At 38.4% G+C, this 19,404-nt stretch overlaps 1 protein-coding gene across 2 annotated transcripts in view; it reads right to left on the reverse strand.

The window, feature by feature from the left end:
• Nucleotides 1-12,553, reverse strand: part of nup210 (nucleoporin 210) — a 32,766-nt gene extending 20,213 nt beyond the window's left edge. For both annotated transcript variants that reach the window (XM_082519520.1, XM_082519519.1), the window contains exons 1-19: nucleotides 11,899-12,553; nucleotides 11,197-11,336; nucleotides 9,489-9,620; nucleotides 8,487-8,577; nucleotides 7,886-8,036; nucleotides 7,166-7,298; nucleotides 6,774-6,932; nucleotides 5,578-5,646; nucleotides 5,376-5,482; nucleotides 5,128-5,268; nucleotides 4,872-5,009; nucleotides 4,489-4,644; nucleotides 3,906-4,104; nucleotides 3,216-3,361; nucleotides 2,003-2,221; nucleotides 1,583-1,756; nucleotides 1,077-1,269; nucleotides 742-848; nucleotides 220-324 (exon numbers count right to left, since the gene is read on the reverse strand). In XM_082519520.1, the coding sequence (XP_082375646.1) occupies nucleotides 220-324; nucleotides 742-848; nucleotides 1,077-1,269; nucleotides 1,583-1,756; nucleotides 2,003-2,221; nucleotides 3,216-3,361; nucleotides 3,906-4,104; nucleotides 4,489-4,644; nucleotides 4,872-5,009; nucleotides 5,128-5,268; nucleotides 5,376-5,482; nucleotides 5,578-5,646; nucleotides 6,774-6,932; nucleotides 7,166-7,298; nucleotides 7,886-8,036; nucleotides 8,487-8,577; nucleotides 9,489-9,620; nucleotides 11,197-11,336; nucleotides 11,899-12,059 (2,721 nt within the window). In that variant the 5' untranslated portion in view covers nucleotides 12,060-12,553. The remainder of the gene's footprint in view (nucleotides 1-219; nucleotides 325-741; nucleotides 849-1,076; nucleotides 1,270-1,582; nucleotides 1,757-2,002; nucleotides 2,222-3,215; nucleotides 3,362-3,905; nucleotides 4,105-4,488; nucleotides 4,645-4,871; nucleotides 5,010-5,127; nucleotides 5,269-5,375; nucleotides 5,483-5,577; nucleotides 5,647-6,773; nucleotides 6,933-7,165; nucleotides 7,299-7,885; nucleotides 8,037-8,486; nucleotides 8,578-9,488; nucleotides 9,621-11,196; nucleotides 11,337-11,898) is intronic.
• Between the last annotated feature and the right edge of the window lie 6,851 nt (nucleotides 12,554-19,404).

A 19,404-nucleotide genomic window follows, 5' to 3' on the forward strand; every position in this document is an offset into this window, starting at 1 on the left:
ATAATTCAGCAGTTACCTGAGGGAGTAAATCACATTTCTGCCCTGCTGAGGTGAAATGGTGAAAAGATCAAATCACATCCCTCATAATAAACATTAAATATACATTTTGGTAAAACAAGCCATGAGAAGTCAGTGAGAGTGTTGATGTCCAGACTTAGGGGGGTAAAAAGTAAATGTACTGATGTGTCTGTCCACTGGAACAGTAATCCCATAACTTACTCGCACATCCGGGTGGTTGTATATGGTCACTATGTCAGGAGAAATCTTCACATCTTCAACCAGCAGAAGCTCCAGTGTGGCTGAGACAGGAGTCATGGGGTCATACTTAGGAGGACAGAGGCAGAAGAAGGGGAAGACAAGTTCAAGTATGATGACTGAGGCTATTAAATGTATGATGTAAATATACAACAACAAAATTAAAGCTTTCCACACATTCATTATATGCAAAAATAGATTTTTCCTCTCCTGTACAGAAACTGAGTTACAGATGTATTTAACAGGACAACATGGCTGTTTAAAAAAAAAAAAAAACAACTCAGCTGATGAAGTCCTGTTCACTAGAAAAGCGTTTACAAAACAAAACGTAAACTCACTGAGATGAATCTCTTTTGCAAAAGAGACCTTATTACAAAAACAATCCATATAGCTTGAATAATACTTTAGTTAACCACTTCTACTTTTTAAGAGGAAGCGAGAAGCTGTTTTGCATGACTTGCTAGCGGAGCAACTATTTTGACTTACTGGACTGGGGACTTTGGCTGCAGCCAGGTGTGAAACCTGGTAACCGAGAGCTGTTGCTGTGATGGCAGCAATGCCTGTTTGCTGGTGGACAAGAACTTCCTGCCGTCCTATCACAGATCATAAAAAGAAGTAAAAAGTAAATACATGAAATCAATGCATTTTTCATTTTGTAACTTATGAATAATATCGTAGATAAAAACAAAAACAATCTATTCCTGGAGATACTTAAACTGATAACTGACCATTCCATTCAAATGCCCTGAGATTAAATTTTTCTCCTGTTTTTCTTTCATAAATTTAAAGTTCAAATGATATAAAATGATATGATCTTTTACCGTGAAGTTTCATCTGTTTGTTGCCCTCCCTGAGCAACTGAAGCTTCATTGGCATAGTAGGTTCAATACTGGCCAGCGATACCTTTGTGGATTCCCACAGCATGCTCAGAGAGCTAAAGTTGTCAAACTTCCTCCCTTGATGATCAAAAGCAGCCAAATCCAAAACAGGGTTGCGGTAATTTGAAACAGGCACCTAGAAGATCATTGTTTATATGATGAATGTGCTTTTCAAACAGTTTAATTCCATTACACACAAACAAAACACCAAGATCTTGGACTTCTTTTTGTTAACAAATATAATTAGCTATTTTCCAGTGCCCCTTCATACAAATCAAATTTCAGAAGATCATATTAAAAGAAATAAATAAATCATAAACTTGACATTTCTTCAGCTGGTGTTGAAAATCAATGGATAAAAAATTAAATGAAAGAAGTAGCAGTATAAAAATCAATCTACACATCTAAACACAGCAAAGGAGTCTATTAAACAGTGACCACATGCATACCACTTGTTTATTCTGCTGCAGCAGCGGACAGGTCAGGTCTAGCTGTGGGCTCGTATACACGGGCACCAGAGTAAGGCGGGATGGAGGAGCACAAACGAACTTGACGACTGCTGGCTCTACAGCGGGATAAGGATTGGTCACACTGGCTTTGTTCCCCACCATCACCTCCAGAACCTGGAAATAACATTTAAATTCAGTTGAAAGATAAACAGCTGTACTTTTACAATGGTTGTAAAAAAAATCAAAGTAATTTATTAAGGACACCCTTGAGTTATGCTAATCGCAATGGCAATAAAACGAATACGATTTATGATTTTAGCTATGACTTCAAACCACGATATTCATTTTAGAAACACACAATATTTTAGTTAGCGTTGGGAATGGTAAATACAAGATATACAATTACACTTAAGGTCCTACCTGCTCTCCCAGGGCTCTGCAGGTTGCCCTGACCAAACGCTGATTATAGTTGTGAGACAAGGGACTAATCAGGGTAAGACTCAGGCTGGCCTCATCTTCAGCACTCAAGTTGCAGAAAAACTTTGAGGGCTCTAAGACCCAAGGCCGCGGCCCACCCTCAAACAGCATGTCTTTTGATGATCCCAGTGTCACCACAGCAACAGATACAGGGTCAATCGCCTGCCAGAATAACATTCAACTGTTAAGAAGAACTTGGCTATGGAAATGTTAATACAAGGCATTACACAGCAGAGAAATAAAACTGGGTCAAACTTTAGCTGCTAGGGCAAAACAAGCGAAGAAACTCCACAAACACGTCTGCAGTATTTTGAAAAACACAAATCAGTGCCATGTGAGGCATTAAACAACGCCGTATGCTACTGACAGCTCGATTGTAATGTGCACAAAAAAACGACAGTATGTATGTTGTTCACAAAAATGACTAAATATTTTAGCAGAGAAGATGTGACATGTCAAACTGTTGCATCCAGTCACTGTACTGCAATAGCTGTCAGTTTTATTCCTTTGTCTTACAGTGTTTGTGTATTTAAAAAACAAACAACAAAAAACAAACAAAAAACCACAAACACCTGTGTCCCCTGTGTATAACGAAATACTAAAATTCCCAACGAAAACCAATGAGAAGTAAAATATAATACTCGCCAATCGTTGCATTTCTGTAGGGTTAGTCTGCATTCACTAATCTGCATGAATGTGCTTCAGTGAATCTGTTTTCTTATAAGATCCATGCTTATTGGCAGTTTACTGCAATTTTCTTTTCTTCTTTCACCTCAAAGTCCAGCTTAATATATTATTTATTTATTTACTACAAGGTACTTAGCAACTGAAATAGCAGCTCAGCCACACTTTATGTATGGTATCATTTATTAAAGGAAGATGGGTGTGTCTTTGTTTGCTTGCACAACCCAAAATGCCACAAACAGAATCCAATTCAGTAGAAAACACTGAGATATATAAGTATTTGTGTATTTCAGTGTATCTCAGACATACACGCACTCACACACAAAAAAAAGAACATAACTAAAAATGTCCCAAAAATGAAATCAGTAATTGGACATGAATCCTGGAAGCCTTAAGAAAAAGATATTATGTACAAATGCCTCATCCATCGTGATGAGCCAAGTCCTGAAAAGGACATGACCTTTAGACTCACTCTGAGAGGAAGATAGGCAGCAATGGTGATCTTGGCACTGAGATGAACATTGCCGTGAGTGTAGCTGACACTAAGCACGGTATACCCAGGAGCCAAAGCTTTGGCTCTCACTCCACTGCAGTGGTCCTGGCCTGCAGTTAGCCTCCCTGTGAATCAGGAAAAATGGGGTTGGAGAAAGTCATAGTACATGATAATCTGATATGACAATGTATTAAAAAAACAAAAAAACAAAACTCACACTCTACAAGGTTTAATTATACATTCATTTAATTGTAAGTAAAACAATTCCATAACGGAAAACTAAAGATTTTTGGAAAGATGTAGAATATAATAAATACTGTGATGAAATCTAAAATGTTTTCTTCTCATTCTAGTGTTTGTTTCTACTTGAAATCAACAATGGGCGCCACCAGTAGACCCACCAGTAGTCCACCCCCCCCAAAAAAGCAGGCAATGTGGGGCCCACATTGGATTGACACTAAACATAATAATCAATCCCTCACTCGACAGAATGAGCCTCATTTGTTTGGTAGCCATTACCAATCGTCTATCTAAAAAGGACAGTGAAATAAAACCACACTATGCATTACTATTAAACCAGCTCATACTGCTTACATTTTTGCATCTTCTTTTTTTTAATTTACTGCATCTTCACAGTCCAGTCGAGGCGGACAGACAAACAGGACTCACCGTCTAGTATTTCAAAGATGCCATAGTTCTCCTGTTCAACCACCAGGTCAAAATGGGAACAGTCACTTAACATGACCCGCTCTTTTTCCCCCTCTTCAAGCAGACCAAAAATCCTGAGAGGCAGATCCAGTATGAGGCCCAACCTGGCTTCTACTGGGCAAGGAGCAAAGTCCATTGCTACAGGCTCAACAACATACACCTGGAAGAAAGCATGATCCAAGACACGGTGAAGAGTGTTACTGAAAAGTGATTAATGCACTTTTGCCCTTAACCTCCTAAGACCCAAACTCTTTCATGGCATGCATTTTTATTTTCTCTTTGCTATTTGGGCTGATTGGGACCTAATGAATGTAAAAACAAAGAATTTTCTTTTTACCTGATATACACTTACAAGGACAATACATTACCACTGTTCTATCAAATTTAAAACGAGTCCATTTAGTATTGTGCTCTAGACAACCCAAAATGTGATGTCCACATATGTGGACGCCAGGTCCTATGAGGTTAAAGTTGGAAGAATCAATGACATCTCATACAATGAGATATAAATATCTCATTTAAAATCGGTGTTGTGTTTACTTACCTTCATTTGGCCAAAGTGTAGTGGGTTACGTAGATCATGAGCATAAATTACACTGACGCCTATGTCACTAACTGTGGTCATCACCCCTTTCACAGTCACTGTGGCAACAGCTGCATTTGAGGAAGTCCAGCTGAAATTTCCACTACCTCCTGTTGCCTGAAAAGCACCAAAGAACAGGTGTCTTTTTTTTTCTTTTTCTTTTTTTTTTAAATAAAAATGACATCAAATTTTTGGATCTGACAGTTAGACTTAGTGGTAACAAAGCTTGATCTATGGTGTTTCACAGAATATGAAGGAATGCAAATGCTAAAGCAATTTATACAGGATGTTAAGTTTAAATTGCCTGCCCCATAACAGAAGTCACTTAAATAAGGAATGATTACCTTTATTGTGTACTGATAAGCTCCAACTTTGGGCTGCCATGGAAATGTGAGAATACTGGGACTAAGAACTATGGGGTTATAGATTTCCACATCCTGTTCATTGTGGACTGGGTTGGCGAGAGGATGGACATTTCCACTCTGAAAGAGAACAGATAGCACAGGAAATGATCGAGCCCTCTCGACTGAAGCGGAAGAACGTGTCAGTAGGTTGTAGCAATAATAATAAATCCAGGGTCAAAGCTGCATCTAAACTTACTTTATCCACGACAGCTTTTAAGGTTGCATCAATAAGTGTCAGGCCTTCCTTGAGTGCTCTGACATGGTGATATGATCCATTCAAAGAAGACTCCAGGATTTCAAAATACTCCAAAGGGAAAGTAGTGTCAATATGGACATTCTGCAAAATAAAAAAAATAAACCACACACAGATTTATAAAACACTGCCTATATATTGATTTTTATCTGCAACTAGTACACTGCAAATGATTTAATGGAAGCACTTACATCAGATAGGTAAATTTTGTTGCTAGATTTGTCAAATACTTCAATGTGGATATCATACACTCTTCCAGTTTCAAGAATCCAACTATCTCCTGGGTGAATTTTAAAACCTAAACAAATTGCAGACAAAATATTGGTCAACTTAATCTAAAACACACACAACTTTTTTTTAAATTAGACTTTCAGTGAAGAAAAAGAAACAGACCTAAATAGCCTGGTTCAACAACATATAGGGTGCTATTGGGTAGGCGAGACACTCCTTGCATCCGAAGGCCTGAGAAGATACTGTTAAGGAAAATTTAAATGATAGACTCCTCTTAATAAAGAAAAAAAACAAAACAAAACTGAATCATTTCAGTTAATTGACAAATAACAGAATACACATGTTGTAGTAAACATTAGATTAAACAGTACTATGCAAAAGTCTTGAGGTACCACTCAGTTCTTTATATTATGCTTCAAAAGAGTCAGACTTTCTTGTAACTGTTTTTCAAGTGATCTTGAGCAATAGTTCTCCAGGCTTCCTGAAGATCTTTTCTTTGGAAATTTTTGTGAAGTCCCTTAACATCAATTCAAGGATAAAAAAGGAACCCAACTCAATGGATGAAGCAATGTTGTGTCTACACAGACAGTTTAGCAAAGAAACCAATTTTATAATACATCTGTGTGCACTTTGCTACCAATTTGATGGCATTTGTTCAGTTTAATATATGAAAAATTCCAAAAACAACACATACTCCAAAATCCACTGTAACAGGTGTGGTGCCTACATTTCAGCCAGTGATGTTTGAGATCCTGTCAAATTTGATGGACAAATGAACACAGAAAAGTGCCATCAGATTTTGATCCACCATCTGGAAAGTGTGCGATAGGCAGTGGCTTTATTTTTCAACTTGACAATGATCACAAACACACTGCCAATGCAGTAAAAGCATACTGAAACAGAAATAGCACACAATGGAACACTATTAGTCATGGATTGGCCTCCTCAGAGCTTAGACTTCAATATTATTGAAGCAGAGTGGGATCATCTTTACAGAATACAAAAGAAAAGTAATCCAACATCCAAAGAAGAGCTTTGGATGTCCTTCAAGAAGCCTAGAGAACTATTATTGATTTAACTACTTAAATTACAAGAACACTTGCCAAAGAGATTCAGGCTGGGTTGAAGAATAGAGTTGATCATACTAAATATTGATCTTCAAGCTCACTAGAATTATACCAACTTTATTTTTGTTTTATATACTGCATTTCCATTTATGTTTGTACATGTTTAATCATTCCGTTCATAAACGATTTTCCTAGTAAAATATCAACAAATGAAAGGTGCTCAAGACTTTTGCACAGCACTAGACCAGAACAGTAACTGCTCAATAGAGGTGCAATAGGTCAGAAGGATACTCTTATGATCCAGCACCACATTGATGTGTCCCAGCTGAACTGCTGTAACAGTGGAGGTTCTTGGATCCAGACTGGCCACAGCAACATCTGGGTTTCCATTAGTACCAACAACACTGTTCTGAAGGTGCAGCTCATACTGATCACAAGGCATAGAGAGCTCTAGACAAACAAAGAGAAATTAGCTGAAAGATTGGCATTTATGTACCATGCAGAGCTGCTCCTCTCATCTGTGACATCAATGACTCGACTACATTTTCACTTCATATATTAGCAACACTCATGCAAACTCATGTAGTACTACTGAATGTCTTTGCATACAGCTTCAGGAAATGTACATCAAGTTAAGTAAACATTGAATGAAGAACTTCACTCCTCATTAAACAGAGTCAGACCTGTTATCGTTCCCTGTCTTATCTTCAAGACTCTGTATCTGATCGAAGTTCCGGCCAGCAAGTAGATATCGTGTGCGGGGCTCAGCAGGATGTTCTCTAAGATCAGCAGCCTTACCTCTGCAGCACCCACATCCTGTGGCATGGATACCATGGTTACACAACACAACACAGCTTCAGCTTCCCGCCTTTTCAAACCAGATCAAACGGACTGCAGTTTTATAAATGCTGATATGAATTCAAACTACAAGTGCCCAACAGCCATTTTCGCAGATTTTCTATACTACCAAAAATAACTTTCCTTTGTTACATATGGACTTAATTGGACATTTATTCAGAATACAAGTGCATCAGATGAAAACAAAATGCCATCTTAACAAAAAAAACCAACCAACCAACCAACCAACCAACCAACAAAAAAAAAAAAAAAAAAAAAAAAAAAAATGTTGACAAGACAGAAGCACAATTTAACTGTCACAGCAGCCTTGACATCCTAAAGTACTGCTGCTATGTAATATTTTGCTATTTTTAGATGTCTTCGTCTCCAAACTAAGTTATTACTCAAAATGGGCCAAATTTTACCAGAACTCTGACTTCTTTTTACCGTCCAATAATAAATACATAAATAAATAAACAAACAATATCATTATAACAATAAAAGGGAAATATTTCTACTCTCTACTGGTGACAACAGCAAATAAAATGTCCTTTGCACCATCTTACCTTATAAAGAGGTTCTTGTATTTTTGCCTTCAACTTTGCATGTCCCGTTTTCAGGCCTGATACTAAAATAATATCACCCTGTTTCCCAACACGTTCCATTTCAGATATGTATCCAGGAGGGGTGTATGTGGACTCTGAGAATTTAAGTACCCTTGAACACAGAAAAGAAATCAGAAATACATTACTCAAGTCAGTGTAGTTACATTTTTGGCACAGCGCAGAATGGACCACCAACACCAAATCAAGAGATTAATACCATAAGAAGTGTTTAATCTTTACTATCAAACAACTATTAAACAGCAGAACATACGTACTTCTTCAATACCCCTCTATCCATAGCTGCTATAGTTTACATATGAGGCTACACCGTAAGCTGCGATCCTTCTGTATTATATTTAACCTCGAGATAAATGGGTTTTTACGGGACGTAAAAATATAAAATTAAAATACCGCACAGGGAAATCCAACAGGATTGTTCAATAAGCTGTTTATGATTACACTAGCAGTCAGTTTGCTAGATAACTTTTTTTTATTTTTAGTTTACCATCAATAAATCACGTAGTTCAAGACAGCCTTAAAGTAATAACACACGCAAACCTACCGTAATGAATTGTAAGAGTCAGAGAATCCATTCACATCTTTCACTAAGGTCCAGTCAAACACTAGACCTGCAAGGGTGCTGAAGGTGTTTCCTGAAATAAAGCAAAATATTTATTTAAGTCACCAAATAAAACATGGCTGTGTGAGACTTGGTGAGAATTATCTGCAATGAAATTCTAACTTGTGGTTTAAGGCCAAAGTCATTAGTGGCTGTATCTAATTTTTTTCCTTCTTCTTTTAGCTGTTGCCTTTAGGGGTTGCCACAGTTGATCATCTGCCTACATCTCACCCTGTCCCTAGCACCCTCTCCTTTGACACCAACCCTCTGCATTCCCTCCTCCTCTGCATCCATGAATCTTCTTTGTGGTCCATGTCTTTTCCTTTTGCCTGGCATCGCCATGTATAACATCCTTTTTTCAATATATCCTCTATCTATTTAAATAAAACTTAAAACTGATCCCTCCCTTGAACACGGTCCAAGCAGTCTTAGCCTTAGCCTCGCTATCATTGTCTCCAAACTACTACTAATCAATTGTCTGTCTTTAATAAGCAGGTGAAATAGGTGAAAGAAAACCAAAAATGAACCTCATTACAAGATGCATACAGACCCTTTAGATTCCTTAGATGGTGTATACTTCAAAAATAAATAAATGTAAAAAACAAAAACTGCATAACACCCATAACACTAGACCCTCGAGCCACCATCAGAAAGAATCAGGCTGTAGCTACAGCTCATTAAACTAAGTGTGCCAGGCCTAAATGGAACCAGTCGAACAGAACAAAAAGCCACCTCACAGCAGCAGCCTGAAGGGGAAAGAAAACACTACCTTGAGCCAGCTCACTCATTACTCTGAACACTCAGAGCACAACATAAACACTGTGGACTCCTTACAGCTTAAGAACTGAGTGATAATACAATATGAGGAACTATTTACCTTACCAATAACACCAATAGGCTAAAATTAGAATAGCACTCTCCAATAAGAAGCCATTTTAATGTCACCTTCAGAGTCCAGTGCATGAATCCTGAGTGCCAGTGGTGAATCCTCAAGATGTAGCTCTCTGGTGGTGGACACTATCTGGATTTCACTGATGATGTCGACAATAGCATCGCAACGCAGCACCTGTCCTGTAACTGCAAACAGAAGGCAAGACTATTAAGTACGTAGGGATGTTTTCTCCAAATTGAATCAAATGCATTTCAAGATTTGATTTGACATGCAAAGCTTGAAATCTACTTCCTCACTAAAACATTTTATCGCGACTGTATGGAAATGAGAGTGGAGAGCAGCAGCTCTAAAGCTTCCTTTATTCCTTGTAGTATGCAGAGTTATCAGTCAAGTCAAATGTTGTGGCTTTTTTGGTTAGTGGGCATGAAAGAGTGAGCGAAAAGGCTATATTAAATTAGGCTTTTAGAAACCTAAAACTGCTCAGTTATTGTGAAAAAATAGATTTATTTATTTTGTTTGAAACATTTCAGATGTATGTGGCAGGGTAACCATGTCACAGCAATGACACAGGGTCTCAGGCAACAGATGACAGCTTATTTCACAACTGCAAAGAAGGAAGGATGGAGAAAATGTGTTGTGCAACAATGATTTGTATGAAGCTAACCATTAGATATTATTTGGATAGATTATAAAGTAATGATCTAACCCTAAAGAGACAATAAGAGATCCAGGGGGGGCATTGATAAGAATGAAGTTGTAAAAATTAAACCGCAAAAATGTGCGGTTGTAAGCCCATAAAAAGTGAGATAAAGAACCCTCTGTCAATACAAAAAAAACCTAGACAACATGCCACCACATTGTAAATATCAAGAATTTCTAGGCTGTTTGAGTTCTGTTATCTAATTTGAATTAAACTACGGGGAACTGTGAAGCCCATTTTTAAACATGGGGCAACATAACTTTGCAATCATTACTCAGTCCTATTATTCTGACATAGCTGATTTTCCCAATCTAGTGCTCAGTTTGAAATTCAAACAGAGCATCAGAATGAGGAAGAAAGGTGATTTAAGTGACTTTGAATGTGGCATGGTTGTTTTTGCCAGATGGACTTGTCTGAGTATTTCTGAAACTGCTGATCTACCAGGTTTTTTTCAGAGAAATTCACAGTGGTGTCTGCAGAGTGCACAAATACTTCTTTGCAGACAGGCTTAGAAAGGAGATGTGTCTGCTTGGATCAGGAATAGAGTAAGAGAATCAGACGAACGTCTTCATCATACTGCAAATTAAAAACAGAGCCGCTGAGGTTAATTACGTTCCCATTTCTCTCACTTAGTTCTCCATTTTCCAAAACAGTCTTTTGAGACACATGCTTGTTCTTGCACTGGTCTAATAAAGTGACTACATACACCTCAGACTTCTGGTGTTTTCAAAAATATTTAAATATTACAAGCAAAATTGCAGCCATTGCACCTGTCATGACTATATCTCTTAAGTGTTGTACTTCATTTCCACCTTAAGCTGTCATTTCTACTTAATAGCATCTTTTTTAAGCTGGATTGCACACTGTAATTATACAGCATGCAATTTTTTTCCCCTGATGGAAGCTGCATGATCATGAACATTTCTCTACATCTTTATGCAACAGTGTGGAGAGTTATTAAACCATAACAATACATTCTTTAATCTGACGGCCTGGTTGACAATCTGACTATCTGCATCAATTTCCAATGGCAGTTGATTTAAGGCTACTGCTGTTCTTACCAACATCTTCAGCTAGGATAATACTGGTCAGTCGGGACGGCTGTGTTGAAAGAGCCTGGAGAACAGCTTTCCGGGAGCAACCCCTGATGTGGTCCTCATCCACAGCCTGGATGCTTGCGACCTCTGGTCTGGTGGAGGACCTGAAGAACAAGGACAGCGATAAGTCGTATACACTCCCTGGTTATTTTATAACGTACTGTTGTTATAAAATTCTGCTTTGCTCTACTGTAAATTATACTTTTACAAAGCTTTAACATTTTATTTATTTTTTTTGTTCATGTACTTGGGTAATATATCAGAAACAATTGCAATGTAGCTTAGTAAACCACCAGGACCACCCACTATGAACTCCTTAGTCAACAACACTGTCACCTTTTGACATCAAGAGAAACTAAGATTATATATAGCAGTTAACTTATATTAGCTTTAATTTGGATTAAAAGATTAACTCAAAAACTAACAAATGACACTGGAAAGCCATGTTAAACCTAAAAAGTTTAGCCTCTTTGTGGTCCTCATTATGGCCTCAAATGTACACACAGTGCATACAGTAGAGATTGCCATGTGGCCTCATATGCACCACACACCTCGACACCCCCTTCGGCTACGAGTTTCCAGTTTTTCTACTCACCATCAGAATCAGAATCAGAATGGGTTTATTGCCAGATGTTGAGGTTTACAACATTAGGTTTTTCTACTCACCATCTGTAGCAGCCTTCAGTTGTTTCCAGTGTGAAGTTAATTCTTGTACTTCTGGCAAGCGGAAGCAACACTTTGGGAATATTGAGCTTGGAGGAACACTTAACCTGATAAGCGGTTAATAATAATAGCAACACCAACAGTAATAATGTCAGCGCTTTCATTTCCGATTCACAAGTGATTTACCAACGGTCGAATGAATGAACGCTAAGTTTCCGTCCTAGCTAAACTTCCTCCGTCTCATTAAGTTGGCTATTTCCGCAGTAGTTTTGGACTTATGGCTCTGAGACAGGCGGTTAGGTGAGCTAGCATTGCCAACACTGAAGCTATTTCTCAATCAAACACACGCTGCCTTCCTCACAGTTTCAGTTCGTATCAGTTGTTAACGGAGAGCTGCCGCATGACGATAAGAACTACTAAGTCCTCCTCGGTGCTCTATTCGACTCCTCAGCCTTTTTTATATTCCAAGGTTCTTCGAGACACAAAGCAACTATTTATATGAAATTTACTCTTTCACAGTCAGCAGACGATAGCTTAAAATACGCATGTTTCGTACAATACCCGCCATTAGCAATAATTGGACTTCCAGTGAGCATGCCGGGAGTGAGGAAACGTCATAACAAAGGAGGGAGGGGGGGAGTGGGTGAATTCGTTCTTAAAGGTATACTGTCAATTCAATATAATTCAAATGACAAGTTTAATATACTAGGATATATTGGGGACAGCTGTTCATCTACACGTTGATGCAAATATCTAATCAGCCAATCACATGGCAGCAGGTCGGTGAAGTTAAACAACCTGATGAAGCATCAGGACAGGGAAGAAACGTTGTTTATGTGACTTTGAAAGTGGTTGTTGGTGCCAGATGGACTGGTCTAAGTATTTTCCCTCACAACCAATGTCTGAGGTTTACACAGAATAGTCAAAAAAAAAATATATAGAAAATATCTGGGGAGCATCAATGACCAGACTGCTTCAAGCTGATAAGACGGCAACAGTAACTCAAATAATCACTTGGTTTGCAGAAGAACATCTCATTATACATTTACCTAACAAGTGAAAACTCCTGAGAGGAGATCCTGAAGGGGTTGGGGAAGGAGGAGAAAGGCATCCAGCATAAAAATCTGACAAATCAAACATGGAGAGCTACTAACTGTGGTGACCCCTTGTAATTAAGGCAGCAGCCAAAAGTAGCTTTATGCATAGGGACATCTCATCCTTAAAGCAGGTGAGCTACAACAAAAGCCATACTGGTTCCATTCCTGTCAGCTATGATCAGAAAACCCGATGCTACAATTTGCACAGACTCACCGAAGCTGAACAACAGAGATTGTCTGGATGCTATGGTCAGCATTTGGCATATACAGCATAAAAGCATGGATTCATCCTGCTGTATATCAGCCAGAGTTATTTGTAATCTCTGGCTCTCTTCCACAGTTTGATTTTGACCCATCTCTCTGCCATTGCACCCAACTTGGTTGTAGCAGATGACTGCCCCTCCCTGAGCGGGATTTTTTCTGAGGTTTCTTCCTGTTAAAAGGGAATTTTTCCTTCCCACTGTCGCCAAGTGCTTGCTGAAAGGGGTCCGTCGCGCTGTATAAATACAATGTAATTGAAATTAAAATCAGGGATTCAGAATGGTGGTGGTGTAATGGTGTGAGAAATATTTTCTTGGCACACTTTTGGCCCCTTAGCAGAATATATAAAATGCCTTGACATGACTTTTGTTGATATATATATATATATATATAATTTTTTTTCTTCTGAAAATTGAGGAAAAAATGAATCTTCCCATTGAACGTTTTTTGTTATTTCCTTCCTCTTTGGAGTTAAAAGAGGACAGGACATATCAATGGAAATCCCAGGATGTCGTCTATTTAGTAAATCAGGACTTATAAGTCAAATGATATAGACCACAAACAAATCTCCATTACAGAACTGAACAGAATAGAACTAAACCTGAACTGAAATCATTTCAAGTAAATTCAGCTGAGCATAGTTTGAGCAACACCATAGAGTGCTGTTGTTGACAATACCTATCCCTTTATAACCACAGTATGCCTTATATCTTATGATGACTGATTCCAGGACAACAGTGCACAATATCACAAGAGATCAGAAAGATCAAATCTTGAACATAATAGTTTCTTGAGCATAGCAGTAACTTAACTGCACTCAAAGGCCCTTCCCAGTCATTAACTAAAGTAAATAAACAGGAAATGTCTTTATTTTTAGTCTTTCTAAATTTCGCCAAATTTAGCATTACACCAAGCAAAAGGAGACAGTGATGCATAATCTTCAATGAGACTGGGATTGTCTATAGCTTATGTAGCCGTGTACCTCAAAACTACTAAAAATACTCTATTCATTTTGGGCATGTTATCTGAGAGCAGGAACTCCGAAAAACCCTTGGAGTTTAAGAGGACTGTAATTGAAATGAACTGTTAATTTTTGTTAATTTTTGTAACTTCTAGTTATTCAAATAACTATAAGTTACAAAAATAAATACACCAACCCAACTGTGATCCTGAAAAACATCCATCCAGCTGATAAATCAATAGATGGTTGGATTTCAGCTCTGTCAAAACATCTGACTGACTATAAATTGCATATGATTTAGAGGCTAGCTGCCATAAGTAACTGTTATAAAGAAAATTTGTACTTTATGACAGGTTTTTAAACCCATAGTCTATGATTCACACATCATGGCAGAAATCATTCACATCTGCTTATTACATTTATTTTATTGATGTATTTAAAGAAAATCTACCAATATTTGCTTGTTTGGGCCTCGAGTATTAATCATGAACATGCAATGCTCAACTTTTTACCCCTAGGTGTCACTGACAGCTACCTGTTTGTCATCAGGCATAGATAACAGTAACATAAAAAGTTCATTTTAAATTCCCTTGAAAGACTGCAGCATTTATCAAATGAACAATGATTTGAAGCCATATGAATAAAAATGAGCTGAATGGTGATGTGTTTGAAAGATTAATGCGTGAAAAAATCAAAGGCAATGCTCTAAAAATCTCAAATCTTATTTCCCCTTGTGTGTGAGATCATTTCTGGCATTAAAAATTGGTCCTGAGATAAAACATAAATTGTTAACAGACTGTTAATTATACACTGCGGATTCAACTGGCAGCAGCATTATTTCTGATCCGTCCTCCCGTCTCCTTTGAAGTTAATACAGCAATGCTCCTCCTGAATTGTTCATCTTCTAGACACATAGACACGATTTGATTAGCAGATGCACTATGTTTTGATATGTTTTACATAATGCTGCTTTGTGCCAAAGGTGACATATTGTTTTCGTCAGACAGCATTAACAAAAAAAGGTCCATCACTGTCTGGCGCTGTGTTACAGCAGATTTTAATATCACCAATGAAGTTGCATTCAAAATATATGATAGATGCAGCGTACGTTCACTCTATACAAGGAGCGTGAACTAAAGTGATGGCTGTTTCAACTCGTTTTGACTTTTTCAAGCTGTTTTGGGGTTGAAATAAAGTCACACATCTTTCTTTAGTGCAGTAATACCAGTTGAGAATGAAACCCGAGAAGAAAATAAAGCTTTCATTTACTTTGACAAGGCTGCACTGTGAAAGCTCCAGTAGCACATTTAGTTTCATCTTTGTACCCTGTCCATGGGCAGCTCACATATAATTGATGTTAGGAGTGAATGATGTAATGTCTGTGAACATGGAAAACAATACCTGAATGTCACGCTCTGTGAGTGCAGGAGGAGGCTAAAGACTACAAAACACAAAGCGGAGGACTGAGCTCATTCCAAGGCAAATGTGTTTGTACTCAATATGAGTAGTTTCTTGGTAATAGATAGATTTTTATGTGATTTCTTCTCAAATAAATTCTCAAATAGATGGGAATATTTATGCAGAAGATTTAACTAACCATTATTTTTTAAGGGTTACCATTTCACTTTCCAATGTGTTGTAATGGGAAACCACTTAAAAATTAGGTAATGGTCATTCAAAGCTTTTCACCTACACTGTGAGTCCAAAATTATGTTGCAGCACTCATATGTTGTGCATTAAACATCTTCCTGCATCACAAATACCTGCAGAACTTGGCAATCTTATGTATTGTCTCCTCATCTGGTATGCATCAGCAGTCACATCCTTCCTGGTTTTAAATCAGGAACCTTTCTTGGCCACCATGCTTGGCTTGGTCTAAACAAGTGGGTGCAGAAGGCCATAGCGATTACTTAAGCTCTTACTTATTGGCAATCTTCTCAAATGGTGGTTCTCCTTTCACCAGAAATGTAATAGGCTTTGGAGGGGTCACTTCTTCAAATAGCTTTGGAAGCAAAAACCTTAAAGGTCCCCTAGGTGTGAGGCGCAGTAAAAGCTGCTGTAGGTAGGCATAATAAAAGGTGTTACTATCCGGTGAAATAAGCCTTTGCCTCGGGGAACTTTCTTGGGTGTTCCAAGAAATGTAAAAAGGGACAGGGAGATGGGAGTGGTACAAATGATTACCATGGTACCACTCTGTGATAAGAGTATAGATGTCCACAGGGTTTGTTTTTTGGGGGTTTTTTTTTACTCTGTGCAACGCTACATTAGGTGATGTTTTTATGAATTATAACAGAAGAAAAAATCTTTAAATATCGACATTTCCCTTGAGAAGTAAAACACCTTTTTACTTACAGATTAACATGGTCTACATAAAGTAAAACAGGCAGAACAGGGAGGGCTAAAGAGCTGTGCTGCAAGTATTAAATCCACTTACACAATCTACAGCATGCTTTAAATTCCCTTGCCATTTCCTTAGCATGGCCAGCAGTCTGAGCTCAGTGGGCTTGGGTTTGCAGCTCTGCACATTAATGATCGTGGGCATTGTAATTTTGCAGAAGTGATTCTATTTAAGTGACATTTAATATTTAATGACCCACTACAGACTGTTAGATATTTAATTAACAAACCAAGTAGAATCCAACATTTTGCTGTAGTTTAACTAAAGCCAGTTGTGCTATGGGGCTGCACCCTCTATCAGCAGACATGGCTCTTTACAGCAGCCTGGAAAGTCTTTAGCAGACACATGTGGGGAGCTACTTTCACCGCATTATACTTGGGTCCTAATTTCCAATGGTGTAGCCCCCTGCAGAGCTTTAGTGCCCTGTCGTTGCTGGTTACTTTAAAGACTTCCTCTCTTCACTTTATCCAGTGGACCTGCAGCAGAGCAATGACAAGAAACATATTGGAATGCACAAGAGGGACATTTTCATTAAGAGGTTTTACAACATTTACAGTTCATTAGCCAGATGTTAGGGTTTGTTTCTGGTGACCGGTATTGTTAGAAGATTTATCTGGAATATTCTGTTTGCATGTACTTATTGATAGGATTCGGGCTGACGAACTGTATTGCTCAGTGTTTTAATCACATTACGTGTTACGATGATTATAGTGACATTTTGTTTAATTACTATTAAAATATATGCAATCCATCAGCTGACACCATTTCATATTGCTTGTTACTTAGCAAGGGTCACAACAAATACTATCCAACACTCCTATTTAAACAAAAGCAGAAGACAATGTATCACCAAATGGAAAGATAACATTAACTCCAACTGCATTAATGCGTAGCACTGTCACCATCAAATGAACTGAGGATAGAAAGACGTCACTGCTCTCGATAAAAAAATAAATAAACACTGTATGAAACTTTAATTCAATATTTCTTGCATAATAAAGAAAAATTGTCCATTTGGTAGGATAATACAAAGCAGAGGTGCAGTTATTGGGCTTGGGCAATTATCAGTGGCCATAAGTCACCATTCAAACATGCATGAATAAGAAATTACAACAGTGTGGGGTGCAATTAGCTCTCCTAAATCAGTGCGTGTCAGATGACATTATCTCACCGGCTGAGAGCTATTACTGCACTGAGAGTTTCAAGACCCAGAAGAGTCAGTGGGGTCAACTACTGTGGGGGAAAAGATCGTTTGGTCCCTGCTTGTAACATGAAAACATCTCTGTGGAGTCTGAGATCCTCCAATGTTCTGAAATCTGCAAAGCCTGAGGCATTTAGGATTTCATTTCTGTTAAAACATTGTTAATTACAGGCCTCATTTTAATTGTATAGTATGTTGAATCTGGTACAATGTGTTGGTTTTAGTACAATTTAGAACTGAAACCAGCATATATGGTTGTTGAAATTGTTGTGGTAATTACCAAAAGTGTAAGTAAAGTGCATTTTAACATGCATATTACTGCAGGTGCAAACAGGAAATCTGTTTTATATCAGCTTTGTCATTTGTCTGTGGAAGAAAGGCTCCTGCAAATCATTAATACTTTTGATGGAAATTTTACTTGCCTGCCACTCAGTCTAAAGGTCAGGAGCTGATGGCCATTGTGTAGCTATGTTTTAACAGCTACACAATGGCAACGCATAGCAGGGCAATGCTCTGAAAAGGCGTGACTGTCACGGTCTGCGGAGGCAGACCGTGCGGAAATGTGTGTGGTGGACCCAGGAGCGAACACAAGTGAGGATGCAGGAGTGGAGTTAAACAAAAGCGAGCCTTTTATTCTGGCTGATGAAAGGAACAAAACAGAGTGAGGGCAGCATAAGAGTAATAGTTCAAACAGAAACCTAAACTGGACATAAACTAAGGAAAAGCTATGGCTGGAGATACGGAACACAGGGGGTGGTAACACAGACGACGCGACACAGACTACATGAAACACAGAGACTAAATACACAAGAGGGATGATCAGGGGAAGTGGCCACACATGGGAACACAGCTGACACAGATAAACATAACAAGACATGGCAGGAGTAAACAACACTGACGGGAGACTGTCAAAGTAAAACAGGAAGTACACAGGTGCAAACAGGAGGAGAGAGAGAGCACGGGCATAGTGGGCTGGGGAAACATGGAATGAAACAAGGAGGGGAGATGAGGGCTCACAGATACATAGAGGGGCACACAGGGGATAAAAGTCACAAGGGGAAGTCAAATAAGGAACACCACAACAGGACAACTTAGGAAACATGGCCTAAATAAGGAACGAAATACAAAAATACAAGAAACTAAGAATACTGGGCCCACATGGCCCAGGACCATGACAGTGACAACAGTCTCTCTGCAGAATAGCTCCCCAACCACTTAGCTCATTTGTTCTGATTTTTAATTATCTTATGTGTGGGTCAGTTCAAGGATGAACTTGAGTCCAGTGGACGTCATACATGTTTCTCCTGCTGGGGTATAACACAAGTTGCCTACCAGGCGTTCTGGATGAGATCATATCACTGACCCATGAAAAAAAAATTGTAGCTGACTCATGCACTAATCTAAGTTGTGCAACCACGTTTAAATGGGCTGTCAAGGACTTGGATGCGCTGTTTCCTTGGATTCTGTGATCCATGCACTGTAAAGAAGTCACAAAGACGTAAAGCAGAGTAGTTATTCTGAACTGTGTACTAGATGAGACATAAAGATTTCATTTGAGCAGGACATACATATAAGAACCTGGGAGGTCACA

This window comes from Aulonocara stuartgranti, assembly GCF_965226115.1.
Source record: "Aulonocara stuartgranti genome assembly, chromosome: 20".
Lineage (NCBI taxonomy): Eukaryota > Metazoa > Chordata > Actinopteri > Cichliformes > Cichlidae > Aulonocara > Aulonocara stuartgranti.